At 39.9% G+C, this 21,590-nt stretch overlaps 1 protein-coding gene across 1 annotated transcript in view; it reads left to right on the top strand.

Annotated features, from left to right (window-relative positions):
- wscd2 (WSC domain containing 2) overlaps positions 1–21,590 on the top strand; it is a 42,645-nt gene that overhangs the window by 2,174 nt on the left and 18,881 nt on the right. Inside the window, exons 2-3 of the mRNA XM_039772336.1 lie at positions 8,913–9,027; positions 17,786–17,970. Of these exons, the coding sequence (XP_039628270.1) occupies positions 8,913–9,027; positions 17,786–17,970 (300 nt within the window). The remainder of the gene's footprint in view (positions 1–8,912; positions 9,028–17,785; positions 17,971–21,590) is intronic.

The following is a 21,590-nucleotide window of genomic DNA, read 5'->3' as shown; positions in this document are numbered from 1 at the left end:
TAGCCATTTTGGTGAACTGTTACATGATTCCTGTTGTCAAAAAACACTTTTCGAATTTTTAGAATAGATTTTGCATTATTCGAATATCATTTTGCTTCAAAGCTATTTTGTTTGATATTCTGTTAGCACAGCCATGTTGTTGATGGATGCTATGCAAGTTGCCATCATGTGACTGACATAAGAGCCAAATGAAAGTAAATACACTAAGTATAGAAATCATAATAAAATGATAAAAACATCAAATTTCTAAGTCTTGTTAGGGAATCTTTCTTAGCAGGGTTCTTACCCCAGCAGCACCGGATGCTTTACTTTGAACTAAATTGTTTATATAAAAATTTGCTGTAGAAATAAATGTTTGTTGATGTTATTGTGGATGTGGCAGGGCACACCATCACAAACACTCACATTCACTCTCCCTTATCAGGGCAGTAAATATGCATTTAACCTAACATTACTATCATCAGGACATGGGTGGAATACTGGACTACTCAAAGATGACCTCCATGTAGATACAAGGACAACATTAAAACCCTACAAAGGCAGTTATCTAAAATATTTCCATGTAATGTGTATCTCACGAATAAGAAACCTTATTAAATTCCCACCTATCACTGGTCACCTGTTTAGTCACACTTAAGCCAAGGGAACAGGAACTATTCATTATGAGACTGCAGAGAAGGTGAACGTAGAATCTTGCCACTTCTAGTTTTGCATGGCTAAACATAAGGAAAGAGAAAAAAAGTAGAAGAAGGTAAAAGGTAAAGTTACATTTAGAAAACCATCACTCAGCACTCATTACAGCAATCTGAAGTGACTTTTGAAAAATTCCTGACAGATGGTTCCTAAGCTCAAATCTCCAGTTGCTATTAAACTGCACAGCATTCCTTTCTCCTGGCCATATGTAACATGTCAATTGCAATTAACCTATGACGGAAGAGGCTCATCTTCCAAGTGAAGCAAATTGGTGTTGCTCCCACAAAGATTACCTGGACATTAGTGCCAATGAATTGTTACCTGATGATTACATTTATAGGGGAGTTCAATAAACTGTATGCTGTTAAACTTGAGCACCGAAAAAAAATCAACATTCAAAATAAGGTAACAGCTTCACTTTCTTTTATGTTTTTGGAGCAGCTTGATGTTATGAGACCTTGCTATACTCTGGTGGGCCGTTTTCAGCCCCACAGCTTCATGCATCTTGGAACACAATAATCACATTTTGCTTACCCATTATTCGTTTTCCTCAACTGTTCAGTCTGGTTTACCTGCCCTAAATAATTAAAATTGAAATACATTTAATATATAATAATTCAAATAGAGGTGAGACATAGCTGTCTTGGAATGCCAGGATTCCATTATGATTCATAGCTCAGGTGCCCAGCGTGTGGAGCTAGGTCATTTTCATGCATTCTTGGGCCTCCAATAAAAAAGAAACCCTAGTGACCTGTAAAGATCAAATGTCCTACCTCATCCAGGGGGATTCTTGCCCGTTGTGAGCCACTTACAAATAAAATAATTAACCAGTAGTACAGAGAATAAAAACATGTATAATTAGGGTGAGCAGTAGAATAGAAACAAGAAAACTAATAAGGGGCAATTTAAAATTGACAATCTTGAAACTGTCTGAATTTTACCTTACTTTGTAATTTAGCCATTCTAAGCAGACCTAAACATCTGTAGGTCCTGTAGATCCTTATTTGTCAGTTCGAACTTGCGTCTTATTCAGCCCAACTCCTCTTAGGTGATAGTGGTGGACTGCTGGCCTGCCTATGTTTTTCTTACTGATAACTTCAAGGTGGTTCATCCGCTCAGTTCAATTCATTTTAAAGCTTTACAGCAGATTTGATGGCTCCAATAGTGCCAAAGGTGGACCCCTAGGTGCTCTGCAGACTGCTTTTCACCTAATTTTCGACATTTGACATTAAAATATCCAAAACCACTTAATTAATTTCAAGGACACAAAGAGCTGCCCAAAATGTACCCGGCAATTAGCCCTGGACTGGTAGCCAATCTAACATAGGGCACACACATTTGACCAATTTGGAATTGCCAGTTAACTTAGCCAGCATGTTTTTGTGGACATGGGAAGGAAAACCTGGAGATATCTTGATAAGATACAGAGGCAATGTGGCTATTACCCAATCAGAAGAACTTGACTGACTGTGCGGTTTCCTCTTGTTTGTCAGGAAAACATGCACACTGCACACATACAACAACCAGGGGCAGGCCTCATCCTGGACAATGAACTTATAAGACAGCAATGCTAACCATCAACACCCCTGAGACGATTTAAAAAGACAACAATACTCTTTAATATATCCACAACTCCACCATCCACCAAGTCCCCATGGTTAGACTTTGTGAGCTAGAAACAAATAAATACAAAGTTCAAGGAAATTAAATCAGACCTCCTCAGACAGCTGTTATCACTCCAACTGAGACTTGCTTTTTTCCCCTCCTTTCTTTTTTACGTGAAATCAAATTTTAAGCTCTAGTAATCAAGTTAACAACAAAACAGATAAGGTATATTAGGGGAGAAGATGAAAATAGCTGTGTCACTCTATTCTTTACAGTCTGTTGCCTGTTTGCAGAATCCTGTGACATTTCATTAGCCAAGTGTGCTAATTCTAAAGGAATGAACAAGGGACAGCAGCGTTTGTTTCATTTTGTATCTCTTCATCCTGCCAGAATTAATTTGTTTGGATTAATGACACATTAAAATAACCAAAATGTTAATTGCCTCATCATTAGTGGGTCACCCAATGACAATAAAAGACAAAACTTGGTCTGCCTGCTGGGAAGCTTTCCTCCTTCATATGTTGACTCTAACTACTACCACTAGAGGGCAGCACCACATTTGCAAGCAGCTTCAAACATCAAATTAAGGAGAAGGCTGGGGATTAAAACCATTTTCTGTCATTTATTGTTGGAGGCTTTCCTCAGCTGAGATTTTAAAAATACAGTATTTCCTTATAGCCATTTAGCACCAACACTAGCCTCTAGACTGCAGCTATAAAGGCGACTGGAGAGGGCTGGGAATTGAATCCATTTGGTATCATTTAAGGAATAACCAGCATGTCCACACTTCTGTTCATCATAGTTGCATGATCTGAATTGAGAAGGCTGCATGGGGACCTAATCCAGGTTTGCAAAATACTGGGTGGTACAACTGATAGTGAAGCTGCATTGCAGAGTGAGCCTCCCGAGTTCAAATCCAATAGCTAGATATTGTTGGTGTGGAGTTTGTATCTTTTTAATGTGTCTGGGTTTTCTTCCCACATTCCCATACACATACAGGTTGAGTTAACTGGTGATTCCCAATTAAACAGTGGATTATTGGGTCCCATGATGAACAGACACTCTGTCCAGGCTGCTCCTTGGTTTGTGCCCAGTACTGCTAGGATAGTCTCCAGTCCCCCACACCCTTAAGTTGGTGTAAGTGGGTTTTATCCTGTTGTTAATATTGTATATCTGTCAAGCACCTTTATCCAAAACATGGGTGGAGAACAGCTGGTACACTGACAAGCTCCGTGAGCTGTTGAGGACCACACACTGACAGCTCGAATGGAGTCAAACCAGCAGCTTAAAGTCCAGTGCTTTAGCCACTACACCAACATGGTAGCAGCTTCCTTACACAAAGAGGTAGAGAAATGCAGAATCAACCACCAAGCTCTGTATTATTATCATTCATCTTTATTTAATAATTTGATTTCTAAAAATCAGCTAGATCAGATATTAGGGGAACTCGGCTATTAGCCAAAAAACTCAATAGACTCAGTGGCCTCTTCTGATCTCCTTAATGTCCTGTCTTATAATATCGCACCTTTATGTGGCCTCCACTGATTTATTGTGTGACAGCAGTGCCAGGAACACAGAGTATCAAAGGCCAGTACATCACTGGGCACAGTCACTTACTTCCTTAAGGCTAATTAAGTCAACACATCTGGCTCTGCCAGTATAAACAACTTTATTAACCACCTCCTTAATGCCCCAGTCGGCTGTAAACTGCGGAAAATTAACCCTAACCCAAGGGCATTTATCTACCAACAGTTTATTTATGTGTGTATGCATTTGTTTTTTAGTTTTTGTTTATAACCCAAGCTCTATGTAGTTTGCATAATCCCATCAAATGTACAGTGCACTGGTTTTGTGCAGTAATTGATGGATCCTCTTTATTTCTTTTTTCAACTGTAAATTAGCAGTGCTAACTTATTTTCACTCTAAGGGATAAATAAAATATACAAGTACCACATTATATCATACAACATGTCACCCTATATGCTTTTTTGTTTTTGTGTCAAAACTGTAGCCTCTTTTTAATAAATGGCGTGAAGCACACACTTGTCCTCCTGATTACCACGCTGTGTGCCCCACAATTACAATCATGCTAACGAGTGCCACTTCCACAATCATTAAAGGCACATTACTTTACAAAAAGACAGGCAGGTTTGGAAATGGTAGGACTCATAAATTATAATTCATATGACATCAGCTCAACAGCAGTTATGGCTTTATCTGCCAGTCCTATACGGACTGAATAGAAACATGGTGGAGGGTCCACAATAGGGAATCTTTGGGTTTCCAGAAATAAAGATGTGCGCATGAGGCTGATTTCTGATGCTAAACTAATCCACTGACAGAATATGGCCTATGATAGACAGGCAACCCATCCAGTGTTGGCATTTGCTTTACTCATGTTACTGCTAGGAATGGAAAAAGGGTGTTCAGAATGAGCTGGTGAATAGGCTCTGTAAATACACTCTCTTATTTCTTATCCCTTGCAGATAGAGTATTACTGATTATTTTTAGCTCTGGTATCATGATCAGGCACACCTCTGGTTATTGAGCTTGAATTAAATGGAATTGGTTCCTTTGTTTACGTGGTTATCGTTAGGCAGCAGCATAGCACAGCTGTTCACAGATTCAGTGTTCTGGGCTGCTGTCCATGTGGAGCCCATGTGGATCTCCCCACGTTTGTATGGGTCTTTTTCCTGCATCGCTCAAAAAAGTGCAGGTTCGGGTTAATTTGTAACTCAAAATGCAACATGGCCTGAATGTGTTAGCACCAATGGACTGGCACCCTGTCTGTGGTATTTCAAGAAAGGGAGAAAGGCTGTTCTGAGAAATATGCTGTCTTTTGTGTGCCATGCTAGAGCCTCCTTTGCTGATTCATTTGCTCTCTTATACTGCCATTTCCTCATTGTTTAAATTTGCGTGTTTACTCCTGCCCATGCTCGGCTGTCTCTCGACACGTTTCTGACTTGCATCTCTATTGTACTCATATCCATCTTAAACCACGGAGGAGGTCCCTACTGTCAGGACCTTTTCAGGTTAAATTGCTATCCCTTGGCTGGGATTCAAATTCTTGTTTAATGTAATTTTTGAGTATTTGATTTATGTTATTTTTGTTTATTATTTGCTTTATTCCTAAAGCTAGTATTATGTTCTTTCTGTTTTGTGGGTGGCTCCCCAAGAGGTGGGGTCACCTGTCCATCACTACATGGGACACCTTCAGCCCTATAAAGGCAGGGCAAGCCACAGTTCCTAGCGGTTCATTTCAAGTTGTGGCGATGAGTGTTTTTGTGAAGAATAAATCGTTTTATTTATTTAAAAAAAAAATCTGTGTTGCCTTGTCACTAATCTGTTTTGACAGTTTTCTCCCCTAGTGGAACTTATGTGCCTTGGGACTTTCAAGGTGATAACATAAATGTGTTTTGGTGCAATCTTCTTTTCCACTTTTCTTTATCTGTCATGCCTTGATGACATCACACTGCGTTATAAGATAAAGGATATGTTCATGCTGTATCACACATGATGACATAACAGAAGTAGCCTGGTTAAGGGCAGGGATGCACCACAGATGTGGCCTGTGCACCATCTAAATGATGAATTATACATGGCTAATGTTTATTTTTCTTCCTGCTACTCATACCTGATGTCTTTGTTTTTCTACTTGCGCTACGCCTCTGCCACCAGTACAAGCACTCTGAAGCCACCTTTGACTCTATAGAATATTGAAGGATGCCCCTGCCAAGATGACACTTGATCATATGTAGACATTAATGCATAGCTTTTCCACATTCAAGTACTGTACTGTAGAATACCAGGGGATGTGGGGTAGTTTTTGGTTTTTGATGTTTATGTTCTTCAACATCGCATCGCCTGCATTTTTTCCCTCTCTTTCCAGGCCATCTAACCACAGACTATGTTACCAAATTGGACCCTGTCTTTGTTATGCCTGAACGTCAAATGGGGAAAACCAACACCACCCAAAAACCTTTTAATATTTAACTGAATTTATGAAATAAAGAAATTGTAACAAAAAAAAACAATAATTCAAAATTACAAAAAAAGAATTAAATGAAATATAGCTAAAATAAATACAGGAAGAGAAACCATAGCATTAAAAATGAGCAGAAAGAAAAAAATCAAGCCCTAATCAAGTAAACTAAGAAAGAAATGTGACAAAGGATCCAAACAAACTGCTACAGTCTCACGTCTACATATGACTGGCTGAGTGAGGGGGTGTGGGTTGTTGGCTACTACTCATTTCCAGCCCCTAAATCCCCCCCAAGAAAATCACTTAACCTGTCTGTGTGTCATTTAAAAAAAATGCAAAAACAATTCTAGAGTCCACTGCCAAAGAAGCAATAACAACAATTTGCGACCCGGAAACAAGTTGGCTCAGGGCCTTCCATTTTAATATATCTCATTAAATATGAAACAGCACTACATTTATTTGTAACATTTCATTTAACAAGTCATCTGACGTCACAAAACTTTTTTCCATTAAAATCAATTTGGTTCAAAACAAAAAGAAGGACTACAAAAATAACCAATTTGAGGTATAAGATAGGTTATTATTGACCAACAGAAAAGAAATTGGGAAATAAACTGAGAGGTCTGCTTTATGGTGACAAGCTCACAGGATATTGATTGTTAGTTCTTTGCTAGATATATTGTTCCAAACTATGCATAATGTATTAATAATTTAGTTATATGTAAATAGCTTTATGTTAAGGGCAAAATGTTGTAATATTCCACCATTCAGAGTAAAATATTTTCTGAATATATGATGAGCAGCAAAGTGTTTTATTCAATCCAAGATTTTTATCTGCAGTCCCAATGTAATTTGCTATTCAGTATCAAACAGCAATGAGACTCCTGACTGAAGACAAAGCAACCACATTGTGCTCTACAGCAGTCTTTAAGAGTCAGAGTTGTCAAAGTGAGCAATCGCATTGCAGTTTGAGAGTGTCGCACAGACGGCAGCTAATGGTTTGTCTTGTGACACTTAATGTAAGTGCTTAACAGATCTGCACTTCAGTAACATGACCTGGGTGGCCGAGTCCCATCAGTTACATGCTGGTACCACACATGATACACAACGGAAGGGCTCTATCTGATTCAATGTGTGACATCTCAGATTGACATGGCCTTCCTCCGATATGCCGATAGTTGGGCCCATCTTAAAGGTTGACAGCCATTGATACAGTAATCATTCAGACATGAGCTATTGTAGAAGTTGGCATACAGCACTTAAGAAACTTTAATCAAGGATCTGACAAGGACAAAGCCTTCATGCCATTACTTTATGACCATCCATACAGATATTGTGCTAAAACTTTAGTCATTTATGAAGGTACCCAGAAGAATTACACAGGCCATGCTTGGTTGACTTAATTCCTTCAGTGTTGTGTTTTCAGGTGGTTAATTGTTTGAGAGTAATCTGCCTGTATATAGTGTGTGAGTGATTGCTTCAGTGTGTTACCAAGCTCACCCAACATTACTTACAGTATTTTCACTATAGGCCATTAATTCTTGGCTTGTCTCAATTGTTTCACCCGTGTCTTTTCCATTAGAACACCTGCCTACCTCCCTGCTCTGCGCTACAATTTCAGAGTAACCTAAAGCATTTTTCAATCTGAGGTAGGGATAATTACTGTATACATAGCACTGTAAATGCATCATAACAGTGCACAATGTCAAAGACACTAACTACATCAAGTGTGACGCCTTTGCAGACATTGACCTGACTTGCATTTAGTAATCAAACAATGCACAGAGAGTATTAGTTAGTGACTTCCACCAGTTTTAATGAAGTGGTGAGATTCAAGAAGATAACGCGCACTGCAATTAACTGTTTATGTAGGTTGCAAGGCAAAAAGTGTGTAAGTAACGCCATTAGAAAAGCAGAGGGGTACTTCAAATCCCTCTCTCAATAATACTCATAGTAGCAATATGTACTAAATCCAGGGAATTTCTGACATATCGCATATCCAAGCAACACATAATATGTACCACTCTCCAGCAACATGATAAAACAAGCATGTACTTAATAATAGAACATCTTTTTAATGACAATACTACTGAGGCAAAGCATGTCAGTCAAGCACTGGATTAATTTGGGGCACTGCTTTTTAATCACATTATTTCAAGTGGCAGGTTGGGGCTCAAAATGCATACTTTCCCATTCAACACAAAGAAATAATGAAGAAATGACATAACAAGCAATATCTGGGTTGAAATGAATTGGCAGTGTTTGGGTTTAAACCTGATGTGAGTGCCATTCTGATTTCTCTGTTGTACTGTATTAAATGATAATTCCAAATTAGCACTGTATGTATTTAGGTATGGTTCTATGTGTGTGTTGGACTGGGGCCCCTTTTAGGGTTGGTTTCTACCTTGTGCCCAATGCCACTGGGATAGGCCCCTCATTATAAACTGGATCAAACTGGTCTGGCAATAATATGTGGTGTGAGGAGTATCAATAAGTACAAGACACTTAATTCCATGTCAGATTTAACAGAGGGTTTCTTTATGGATTTATGGGCCAAACTGCCAATTTCAGAGGCAATTTGAAAAAGTTTAAAACTGATTATTCACCCCCACCCCCATTTCTCTTTTTCCAGCTAAATACATTGGCTGCTATACTGACAACACACAGCAGAGAGCACTGAGGGGGACCTCATTTTTCGACTACAGGAAGATGACTGTTTTCCGTTGCCAGGATAACTGTGCAGAAAGGTAAGCAAAAATATTATATACATGATGTTATTATGTTATTTTTTTCACACAATACCATGTAAAAATTGAGAAGGGAGAGCCTGGGAACCCTCGTTCCTCTTACATAGTCAGGAGCGCCTGGCAATCAAAGGTATAGTGTAATGTTAGCTACCACTGTCCATAGAGAAACCACAGGAGCACTGCCATCTCTCAAATGCAGAAGGCTGGATTCATCTTGAAGCTTATGTGAAATCTGCATGTTCCTCTCATGTATATGTGGATTTTTTTCGTTGGGATTTATTTCCATTTCTCAAGAACATGCGAGCTAGGTAGCACCCACTAAAAGGCAGGAACCAGTACTGGATAGGGTGTCAGTAAAGCACAGGGTCACTCACACACATACACACAGTTACACAAGAGCAGTTTACAGCTGCTAAATAAATTAACTCTTTTAAATTAACTATTTGGGATAATGAGAGAAATGCACACAGTAATGAGAAGACCACATAAAGCACTAACCACTGTGCTGTTCCAATCATTCATTCCCACCACTTATACCAAGCAGGGTCACAGAGGCACAATATAATATAAATATTCTCAAATCCACTAATTCATAGCTGCAGGTGGTCTAAGTCATTCTCAGCAACACTGATCACAAGATAGGAAGCAACCCTAGATATGGTGCCAATCCAAAGCAAGGCCCACTAACTCACACACACACGCATGAACGCACACACACACACTCATTTGGGTCTGTTTGGCATCACCATTTGAACAAACCAGAACATCTTTGAGGATATCAAAGGAAAAATGTAGAACCTGGAGGAAGTATACAGACACTGGGAATATATACTCTTAAGTTTCTTCTCCCACTCAGCAGACATGCAAGTTACTATATACATTAAGTATTTGCATTTACTTATTTGGCTGACACCTTTATCCAAGGTGACTTACAACATTTATGATACAATTGGTTAAGTTTCTTTTTGGTTTTCCATTTAGAGCACAAGCAGGTCATGTGATTTGCCCATGGTCACACAGTGTCAGTAGCAGGATTTGAACCCACGACCTCAGGGTTTGTGGGTTCAAAGCCATGTCCATTACACTACTCTGCCTTCCTTTACCCATTTGTTTATCATGGAATCAGAGAGTGTAGACAGGTTGCACGCTGGCTAGACATGCAAGTAAGAATTTCACTGTTCTCCATACACATGTCAATACTGTTATTACCGCTACAATGCCCACAGATTTGTTATACTTTAATGTTTCTTCTTGAATTAGGGCAATGGTGCGCTTGTTTATCTTTACAGACGTAGGTATTTGAGTCATCTTGGGTGTCCTATCTAGGCTTTATCCTTCCTTCAGCACATTCTTGCCTATGACTTGTCCTTGAGCAATGTGTATTAATTCTGTTAAGAGCTTTACATAAAATGACATAAAGACAGATTGATCTTCCTGTTTCAGAAATGTATAGATAAATGAACAGCGGAAAGCATATATTAAAGTACTGAGGCCTGTTGTTAGTCATCAGGTGTGACCAGAGAGGTCACACAGTGCAATAGATAGCTCCATTGTTGTCAGACTGCTTACACTTTAATCACAAATAAATCAATTTATATACCCAAGGTAAGCAAGTAGAGCACCGTAAGGCTTGGTATGATGTGAGCCCTCAAAAGTCAGATGACTTGCTGTGCATCATAAAGAAACTCAATAGAGTGCAATAAACTGGGAACCTTGTCAGTATTACTAGGACATGCCGTCCACCATTAAATATGTATTATTTTATATAATTCTTTTCCATTGTAAGAAATCCACTCTTTTGATTGTAGGAGTTTGGTGCCAGAAAAAGTATCCAGCTATGAAAACTTCTGCTCCAAAATCCCAAAATTTGGGAGGCATCCTGGACGAACCCAGAAATTGATTGTTAAACCAGCAGAGAGAGAGACAGTATAGGATAGTATAGTATGGTGAAGACAGCTGCATATATAAAGAGCCTGGTTTCACAGTTTCACTGGTGCAGTATAATTCTCAACAGTGGATAGAATATCATAGCAGATTGTGGTCAGCAGGAAGAGATTTTATTCTAATCGGTCATCAGCAAGATTTAGTAGTGAAGTGATGCTCTTTCTCTCACTAAGGCTTACGAAACAAAAGCACTAAACCCATTACTGAAGGTAAAAGCTTACATTGGCCGTCTTGCTGAGAAGGATGCCAGACATTTGTATAAAAACACTTAGGTGAATGCATTTACATATGCAGAAGCGTCTTAGCTTGTCTGCATTAAGCGGCTTTCTAAGCGATTGTTCGCTCACAGATCTAAGTGTTTATGCTGCCTGGTCATATCAGTGATTAAACCGCTGCCGTCAGTTGGCCACATGCCTTTTTCCCTTATGAGTAGAACTCTCTCTAGACTCAGCTCAGTGGTTTGCATTTTGAATCAATGTTTCAGCTGAAGACTGACCCTTTTTTTTTTTTTTTTAAAAATAGTGTATGTGTTGCTGAAGCACCAAGCAGGCGGCTGATTAAAGCTTGTTGATCTGTCAATAAGTCCAATTGCAGTGACTGATGCTGCATTTCCATAAACAGTAGGCGAGCCAAAGTAAAAAGTGCATGCAACTGAAGTAAAAGTCTAATAGGGTCTCAATTTTAAGTAGCATAAATACATCCATCCATCCATCCATTATCCAACCCGCTATATCCTAACTACAGGGTCACAGAGGTCTGCTGGAGCCAATCCCTGCCAACACAGGGTGCAAGGTAGGACACAAACCCCAGGCAGGATGCCAGCCCACCGCAGGCATAAAAACAGTATAACATAAAAAATAAAACAAAGTACTTCCCAAAGTCATCAGTCACCCTTGTGTTTGGGATGATACTTTCAGTTTACATAATGTTCTCATTCTGATTAATCCAACAGAAGATCATGGGAACAGGCCTATACCAGCAGCACCCAGGTAACGGAAAAGAAAATTTTGAATATGCACGCTATGGTTTGCAGACCAAGATGGTAGTCTCACAATATCATCGCCATTATGAAGGGTGCATCAAAAACTACTAAACTGTAATACGTGATGGTTCAAAGTCAATTCTCATTGTAGAATAAATCATCTGCCATGGCATCAGCCAGATGAATACAATGTGATGAATTTGCTAAGTTTGAGAGCACTCCTTAGTGATGTGGCCTCAAAATTTAAGAAAAGTACAAAACTCTTGAAAAATGCATACATTACCAGTCTTGGTGTGGACCAATTATTAGCCTGTCATCAAGGAGTCAGCTTCCACACCATAGCTGGGACTGATTTACTGTATGTACTGTGATCATCGGTTCCCCTGATCACACATGAAATGACTGAATGTTCTAACCAGTTCTAGTGGCCAAGTGGACACATTGTCACACTCACCAAACTTCAACATCCCAGACATCCTTTACCACATGTTAAGGAGGTCTTCTGCTCCAAAGGGAAAGGGACATAAATGTTACATGCTCCTCTGTCCTCATCCATAGCCTTCATGAGACATTGTCAGGCTTCGTTAAACCCTTCATTGAAAACTAGGCCAAGGGTCACATAGGTTTAAATGACATTTTTTTTTAATTATTGTTTATTATGTTTGTCCTACATTTTTTACAGTTAGCTCAACATTGCAATTTGGCCCCTTAAACATTCATTTATTCAATTTCTTGCTGACAGATTAATGAATGGAGGTCACTTTTGTATGCTGTTTTTTAGGCCATAAAATTCCAAATTGACAAATTTCTTTACAATTACTATCAGTATAACCATCAAGTATTTATGAGGATTTATGTATACTATGGGATAGGCAATAAAGATGTTTAAAAATGAAAGAAAATACCAAGAATAGAATTATAGGGCATCTCAGTGACTACACTGTGTGTAGTCAGAAGGCTGAATCTAAAGCACAAAAGATGCTATATAATATGGTCTGACAAAATACCTTTACAGTAAATTATTTGTAAGCAGTTGCTGTCAGTTTGGAGCTTGCATATTCATCCTGAGTCTTTGATGGTTATTTAGTGACCTTGCACCATGATTATAACATGGAACACCATTGGAATTAAACATGGTTAGAAAGCTTCAACTTTGGCCTGCTTATATTTTATTGATCTGACACTGTTGTGACAAAGGATGCATGGCACTGATTCCATATTTCATCAGTGTGAACGTTGGTAGGGTAAGAAATTCCTTCATAGCTTAAAGTTCCACTAGTAACCTCATCCAGAGCTTTAGCCACTAGAGGGCACCACGGCCTACCAATGAAGTTTACAAATCACAACTGCATCCATTTATGAGCCTTGATGGACTAAGCGACTCTCTCTAGGCCACAAAGTGACATACACTGAACTGGTTCAAATCACAGACTGATGCCATGTGTGTTGAGTCTCCACGTTCTTCCTGTGTCTGTGTGTTTTCCTTTTCTACAGGTACGCTGGTTTGTTTCACATACAATATCATTCCCTTCTCACTTAACTGGTTACTTAATTGGCCCTATGTGCGTGACTGCAGGCCAATGCAGGATGCTTCTGATGTTACTGGGGAGTTTTGTCATATATAGTGCTAGGTGACACTATTTTTCCCTTTTATAGTTTTCATTATGTAGACTTTAATGGAATGTTTAAAATCCCAAACTCTTACCACACTGCCAGGTATTGTAGCTCAGCACTTCCTCCTCTCCTACCCTTTTACAACTAAAACCTCATGCAAAGAGTACATAAACAGGGAGGAATTAAGTTACACATTTAATTATGTACCATTGATATTGTGCCAAAACTATAAGCAAGCACAACCTAATAATGCTAGATGTGTAGTTTCAGGTGGAACATGAACTTGTAGTTGCTCACTTGCATGTGATCAAACTGGTATTCAAATAAATCTGAAACTCTTGTGATTTCCTAAGGCTCCTTTCATTGTGGATATCTTATCAAACTGCCTTACAAAGCAGGAATGAGCAATATGAGCACTGAAAGGTGAAGTGACTCACTCAGGGTCACAGAGGGAATCAGAAACAGAGGCTGATCTAGCATCCCAGTCGCTCCTGGTCCACTCTTACTCATATATCCTTTTTTGTATACTATTTATGCATTACTATCCAATTTTAATTATCTTTGCATGTACAGTAACTACTTCTTTGACAACTTATCATTTGTATGAAAATATGGTATAGGAATAAATGTTGTTGTTGCTATTTATTGCATAAAGAAAGTCAGTGGCTTCACTCCCATACTGTTCACTGAGCAGTGGATGCCATCCCAAGCCAATGCAGTACAATTGCATGGTGGGAGCACTGCCAGATGTCTGCCCATCGTATGTTCTGCTTTTATATAGCACCATACATGGTACAGGCCATCAAGAAGATATCTTACAATGGAGTAGGACTTTTTTTTTCCCAAATTCATACAGTGTGAACACTAGCAAGAAAAGTAATTCAATCACAGTCAAGCTTGGAGTCGGAGCTGACTTTAAAACTGTGTCATTGTATAAAGTACCTTTCATGAAGAGGATCATCCTAAGTCACCCTGTACAACATTAGCACTGTGAATTGCCTGCGATCACACCGAGTTAGAGATGAACTAAAAACTTTTATTTTCATATAGCACCTTCCATGATGGATTGCATCCTGACCTGCCTTACAAAGCAGCAGTTCAGTACAGTGACTCATGTAAGGGCACAGAGGGCATTGGAAGAGGGGGTGGTACCAGCATCCCAGTGGATCCCAGCCCAATGTCATAACTATTAGGTTCTTAGCAGTATAGAGTGTAATTTCCATTGTAAATACATGGAGGGCTTTCTTCACTCACACATCACACACACTCTTGGTACACTAAGGTACCTGTAGTTACACATTTTTGCACTTTATTTATGAAACACAAAACAATAACATGAAATATCCAAAAGAGGACACATGAAGTCATTGAGACGAATGATTACTTCACCTAAATGACCTTTCTGCCATGGTGTGTCTTGAACTCTCATCACATTGAAGAATTTCCTATACATTTTAAGCATTTGCCAAATTTACAATGTGATTAGCCATGGACACTAGGTGGCGCTTCAGTCATGCTTACCAGTGGGCCTACACCTCCTTAAACAAATCAGAGACCCAGGTAAAGAGAGCACTTGTGAACTGTAATACTATCACAATTATCAACACAACACTTGCATGTCCCTGTTAGTCATTTTGAAATAAAACCAGAGAGGCTCTGTGATATGCCTGGATAATTTTATTCTTTTTGTGTTTTTTAAAAGTAAAATAAATAAATAAACCAAGTGCCAAGCTACTCCCCCCAGTGACTGTGCCTGCTGATTTCAGCAGCTCTAAGCCTGAGGCTCACTCACTGGCTTCTCAGTGAATAACAATGTGAGCTGGATGGCCAGCTGCTATGAACAAAAGGTGGCGAATTTTTAATGCTTTTAATGGACGAAAGCCACAGCACGACCACTTCAAACTAGTGGAAAAGTGGAGCCAGAGCTAATCTCTAATGAGGGTTCTGATGGGTTTAGTTCTGAGATAATCAGGAATCATAAAATCATTTGCGTCTGTTCTCTGCAGATGCCGCCAGTCATTCTATAATGGCAGCTCTGTTTACTGGTTTCTACCTTTATTCACCATACTATGCTCTTGTTGTCATGAGGCATCTGGTGGTTAGGTGGGGTGCCATCTTGGTGGGTGTCTTTAAGGCAGGTGCTGGATATCAAAAGACCATTGGTTTGATGAGGGAGTGCCCCTGGTGGCTAGCGCATGAATGACAGCTCTGTGGCCACCACCAAGCCTGAGAAGCTACTGAAGTTTACTATGGAAATATGGGACATATTCTCTTTTGTTTTGCATGTGCACTTTAATCAAAGCATTATCTAGTCAATATAAGGCAATATGCGTTATCAGCTGGATGGATTGTGGGCACTGACCAAGTAAATAACTGCAGCACTGTATAGCACCTAATGTGTGCATTATTTGAACTGCTCCATCGTTACATTGGTGTGATTAGTCAGATACAAAGGATATTGGTGGAAATGATGGACTTGAAAAATCCTACATTGTTGTGTAAAGATTCCAAGTTTCAACATAAGAAGTCATGTGTAACTGAGTTGTCTACACTCAGAGATGCTTACTGTGCATGTTTTCCCCCACTGGGCTTCTGGGACATAAACTCAGGTCCACACCACACAAATATCTTTGCTAGTCATGGCAAAGGAAAATTAACAGTACAAGTGACCAATCCTCCTTCTCAACATGAGGGTGCCTCTCCTTTGTTGTGTAATTGTAATCAAAAAATAAAAATGTAATCTTGATAGGAGAAATCTGTAAATAGGCCCACCATGTCACTATGTGCACTCTTCCTTTAAAATGAAGTTTGTAATGGGAGGATGCTAATGGTTTAGGTGTTGGACTATAAAGCACAAATTTACCCATCCAGTCTGCAACACGCCTATAAAGGATGCACTGGGGATGGTGTGCACAATGGAAAGGCCACCTATCCATTCTGTTATCCTCTTTGGGGTTGGGTGTAAGGAGGGAGCACCAGAGTCTAACCAGGCAGCACTGGACTCAAGGCAGGAACAATTGCTGTGCTAGGCTGCTGCACTGCAGACTCATGAATACTCCCACTCTTACTCATACAGTGCCAATTGACCTAACACACAAGTCTTTGGGACATGGAAAATGAAAGTGTTCAAAAGAAAACCCCTCGCAGAAAGAAAGTGCAGGGCTTTGGTATACTGAAACTGTAAGTCTAATCACTGCACCATAATGCCTGCCACACAATGAAAAGGCACTACATACAGTAATACTAACACAATAGTGGGCATCATTGCCTAGCAACAATGGACTGACAAGGATACCAGTTTAAGCCCCACCATTGATTCACGTGTGACCCAGATTGAATCACTTGACTTGCCAGGGTTCATATCATACAAGGCCTTCTTTGCTCCACATGCTTACTGTACCTTAGGATGGTGCACACTATATTAAGATGTTATATAAAACAGAGGAATTGCATTCAAAGTTTATAAGAATCTGACAACAATGAGCTGTTACATTATTCAGATAAACTTTTTACATTTTACAAGACAGGTACTGTAAATGTGAAATGCACTATATAATAGAATGATAGATAGGAAAGGCACTATATATTAGACTGGAAGACAGACGGGCACACAAATATAGAAAATTAAGTACACCCCATGACATACATTTTTTTTGTCTTTTTAGTGTATGATTGGTGATTTATAACTGGCTCCAGTGTGAGTGTCGGTTTGTGCATGAGAGGTGCCTGTGATGCACCGATACTCTGTGTCCCTCCAGTTCAGGCTCTGCTCCCCTCTTAACCTTGATTGGTTTCGGTACGTTTGAGAATGCTGTGCTGCTTATGTCTATTATGACAAATGTTATAAGCAGTAAAGTCAGACTGACTTTAATAAAGTCATCCACTGCAGGAAGTAAACATAGTGTTCACACACAAACTATCCTAACTGACAGGCAGTGCTCATCACATCTCATCACAGTCCTGATTCCTGCTTTTGGGCCACATTGCTGGAATAGGTGCTCTGTAATGGAAAAGGCAGGTTCAGAAAATGAATGAAAAAATGGACACTTGGGTGGAAAGAATTGACAGAATGACTGATGAATATGTGAAAGGCACTATATACAAGAATAATTACCAATGGTTTATCTTATGAAATGACTTGTGTGTTTATTGTGACAAGAACAGGCCAGTTTGAAGGAAGTTGCTAAAATTCCCAGCTTCTTCTTTCTTTTGTCATAGGGGCTACATGTATGCGGGACTGGAGTTCGGAGCCGAGTGCTACTGTGGACACAAAATCCAAACCCCCAATGCCAGTGAGTCGGAATGCAACATGGAGTGCAAGGGGGAAAAGAACAACATCTGCGGGGGTGCCAACCGCCTCTCCATCTACCGCCTTGAGCTCAGCCAAGAATCAGCTAGGAGATGTAAGTAGACTAGTACTGCAGTGTCAAAATAGGAGAAGCGTCCATAAAAAAACAACCGGTCAGGGTCATGACCATGGGTGAGCAGGGAATGGGTGGTGCAGACCTAAAAGGCTCATCTGCCAACTAAAAAATAAATCAGTAAAAATAAAATTTTAGGTTATTTACCCTCTCTACATATCTGATTGTCCACCCCAGAATGATGTACTAATAATGCCTCTGCCCCTAGAGTGGCCCACTGTCAAGGTATTCTTGTATGAATTTGTGGGAAGAAATCAGCAGGCAGGTCTTTATTTGAATAATAGATAACACGGACCCCACCACCCACCCTCCTCCAGCTCCGTTTTTACTTTGCCAGTGAACAGGCCCCTGGGGTATAAACACACAACTTGTCTGAGCCATCTTGTACATTTCTAGAGAGCTCATTATTTATTCATTTATTGGATGTTGTTTTGCTTCTCCATGAGCTGCATTTCACATAAAATGTCAGCAGCAAGACAAAATGTTAGCTTCGAGCTAGTGGGACCCATGCCAGTGCTGGAATGATGACTTTATGATTCACCTGAATCCCCCCTCCCACTGCCACACCTAAATCATCTAGTCCACTAAAGAGCAAATAAATGCCATCCTGATCCTGGTTCAAACGCATGTGGTGAGGGCCAGTGCTGTACCAGGGTTCCAGCCCTCCAGTCCTGATGTACTGTTCCCACATTCACTAAACATTTTTAGGCTGGCAGTGCTCCACATAACAAACTTTTCATAATAAGCGGGGGCTATAAAAAAGTTTATTATCTAAGAAATGCCAGCCTCCTTCCACCACATCACGGCCCTCCATCCAAGACGGTCTCACCATCGATTTGGAAGCAGCTCCTCAATGCAGTCAATTCACATTTAAAATCCAGGCGGCTCAAGAGGATCCAGCCTGGTATACTTCCAGCCACTCATCCCAACTGTAAGATTGTCTGAGTTTCAGCTCATCCTAGTAACGAATCACTGGTGGTGATGGCAGTGCATCCTCATGCTAGACCACTTCAGCAGGGACAACATGTCAAACATTATTAAATCTACTGACATAAAAATATATTAAATAGAAAATAACATGAAGACATACTTACAGTATGTCAGTACAGAGGACCAGCAGGTAGCACTGCTTCCCCGTACGTATTGAGCCTTGGCTCAACAGCTGGCTGAAGTGCCTTTCATGCAGGCACTGGCTGCTCTTCAATCCATCGCTGACCAGGACGGTCTCTACAAGCCTAACCAGAAAAAAATGGTGCAGAGAAAAATGGAAAACTGCAATTTTTTCCAGTGCCCTTTAATTTGTTGGGTACTAAAGCAAGATGACACACAAATAAGCAGATAAATAAATAAATGTAAACTACGGCCTTCAGAGGAGAGCATGCCACTTGATATTTATGGCAGTTTTGACCCACATTCCTAGAAAATTAATTGTATGTGCAATTGCCTGCTGTGAATATTAGGCAGCCCTTCTGTCTGTGAGAGATTCAGGCAAAAGGCTTCTGCTAATTGCACTTTTCGTTGTCCTTGCCAGAACGAGAAGGCACAGAGCCCATTACTGGCTAATAATGTCTGAGCTCAGGGTCCAATCACTCATTGTCACCGCAAAGACAAAGTCAGAAGGATTCTTGACTAGAATAACACTGTCAGAGTCAATCTTTTTGTTCCTAACGTCTTATTCACATCAAACAAAGCTGTAATCGTGCTTTTATTAGGTCTTCCCATAGAAGAGCAAGACAGAAACAATGCAGTCTGACGGCGATTACATCCTAATTGGTTTTAATCGAAGATGGGTTTGGGAAACATTGAACAGAGGGAGCTTTTTTAAAGTAAAACACAGTTTCACAGCTTCCGTTATAGCTTTCTCTGACACTGCAACTTAATAATTCAAATATTCAAAAAAAAACTTTTTATTATAATATAGTAAGTGTTATCTATCTATAACAGCTATACAGGAATGAGGTTTATCTGTGTGTGTGTGTGTGCGCAGCATGAAAAGTGACAGATAGGGGGCGCACAATCAATTTTTGGTCCTCTAATTCCTTCATATACTGTATCTTACAACTCTTAATTTCTAAATGCTTCATTTATAACTGAAAAAGCAACAGTCTACACCTGATTCCAGGCTTCAGGCTTGGAATCTTCATGCTCTGAGTATCTGGTTCAGCCACACTAGCAGACGTCCACCTCCTTAATGCCTCTTAATTTTAACTGCTTTCTTGGCTATAGCCAGGGTGCTCTCTTTGGTTTGGGATCCAAGCTCTATTAACTGGTAACTCAAGCAAGCATTTTGCCATTATGAGCACCTGGCGCTGAGGCTGGAGAGAAACAAACATAGGCATGTGGAGATCTGAGACTGTCCCCTTCTGTTGTTATATCAGCCCAGAGCTCTCTGGACAGCCTCAACAGGGTCACCTGTCACAACACTTCAGTTTAAATATTTATTTATTTATAATTAATACCCTGTCCTTCATTATGTGTGTGTATAAATAATATATACACGCACACAAATATATACATACACACACACATATTTTATATATATTGTAGCCACTAGGGGGCACTCTGCCACCACAACCCAGACACAGACAGGTGGGAGACAAGTTTGCCACACACCACGCATTTATTTATAGCATCTACCTACACAACGCAAGGCACCCCACCAACACCATTCAGTGCCTTCTTGCTAGTCCTTCTCCCTGCACTCCTGTTCAGGCTTTGTCCTCTCCTCCTGACTCTGGCCCTCATGGAGCAAGGCTGCTCCTTTTTATAAGGCACCTGGATAGACACCAGGTGTCTAACGAGCTTCTTTAGTCTGGGTGTGGTGGAAGCGTGACCAAATAAGGCCCTGGAAAGTTCCATGTGTCCTCTGGTGGTGGCCATGGGTTCCAACAGGGTAGAGCCTCCATACTCATAACCCATGGCCCCGCTAAAAACCAAGATGGCTGCCCTCTATCGGCCCGGGCAAGAAACTGTCCCGGCAATCCTTTTTCCCCGGATCCTTCCATAGTTTAGGTGTTCTGGCCAGACAAGGGTCCTGGCCATCCACCACTATATAACCAGTTATAATACTTTATTTGGCTAGCTACTACTGTATAAAGCAACTTGCATATTTATATTTCTGCTATATAGTAACTTTCATGGCTATCTATTATAATTATTGAAACCCAAAAGTAATGCACTTAAAATATTCCTCGCATCAAAAACCATAAATTATATATTCCTAACACCGGTGACGCCAAAGAGCCACTCAATCTCACTGCATTCAAATCTCAGCATCAGTTCCACTAGTGATGACTAAACCTGTCAATTTTCCAATCACTTAAGATGGCTGTTGTTTTAATTACATCTCCAACAAGCACATAGCAAGAAGAAAAATGCTGAGGCTAATTATCCTCTCATAGGTCACAGTTACCTTAGTAACCCACTTATATTAAATATGAAAGGACAGCTCAACAATTGTCAAATGCAATATACACACATTAACAATGTAAAATGTTCTATAATGATTTGTACAAATCCCTTTCAAGGCGACAGTCATACAGTAAATGTCTTCTCTTGTATATTTTATAGCTGCCTTTTCTGATATTGATTAGCTTCCCTGT

Source organism: Polypterus senegalus, chromosome 12 (genome assembly GCF_016835505.1).
Source record: "Polypterus senegalus isolate Bchr_013 chromosome 12, ASM1683550v1, whole genome shotgun sequence".
In the NCBI taxonomy this organism is placed as follows: Eukaryota; Metazoa; Chordata; class Cladistia; order Polypteriformes; family Polypteridae; genus Polypterus; species Polypterus senegalus.
This window is presented reverse-complemented; position numbering and strand designations above follow the sequence as displayed.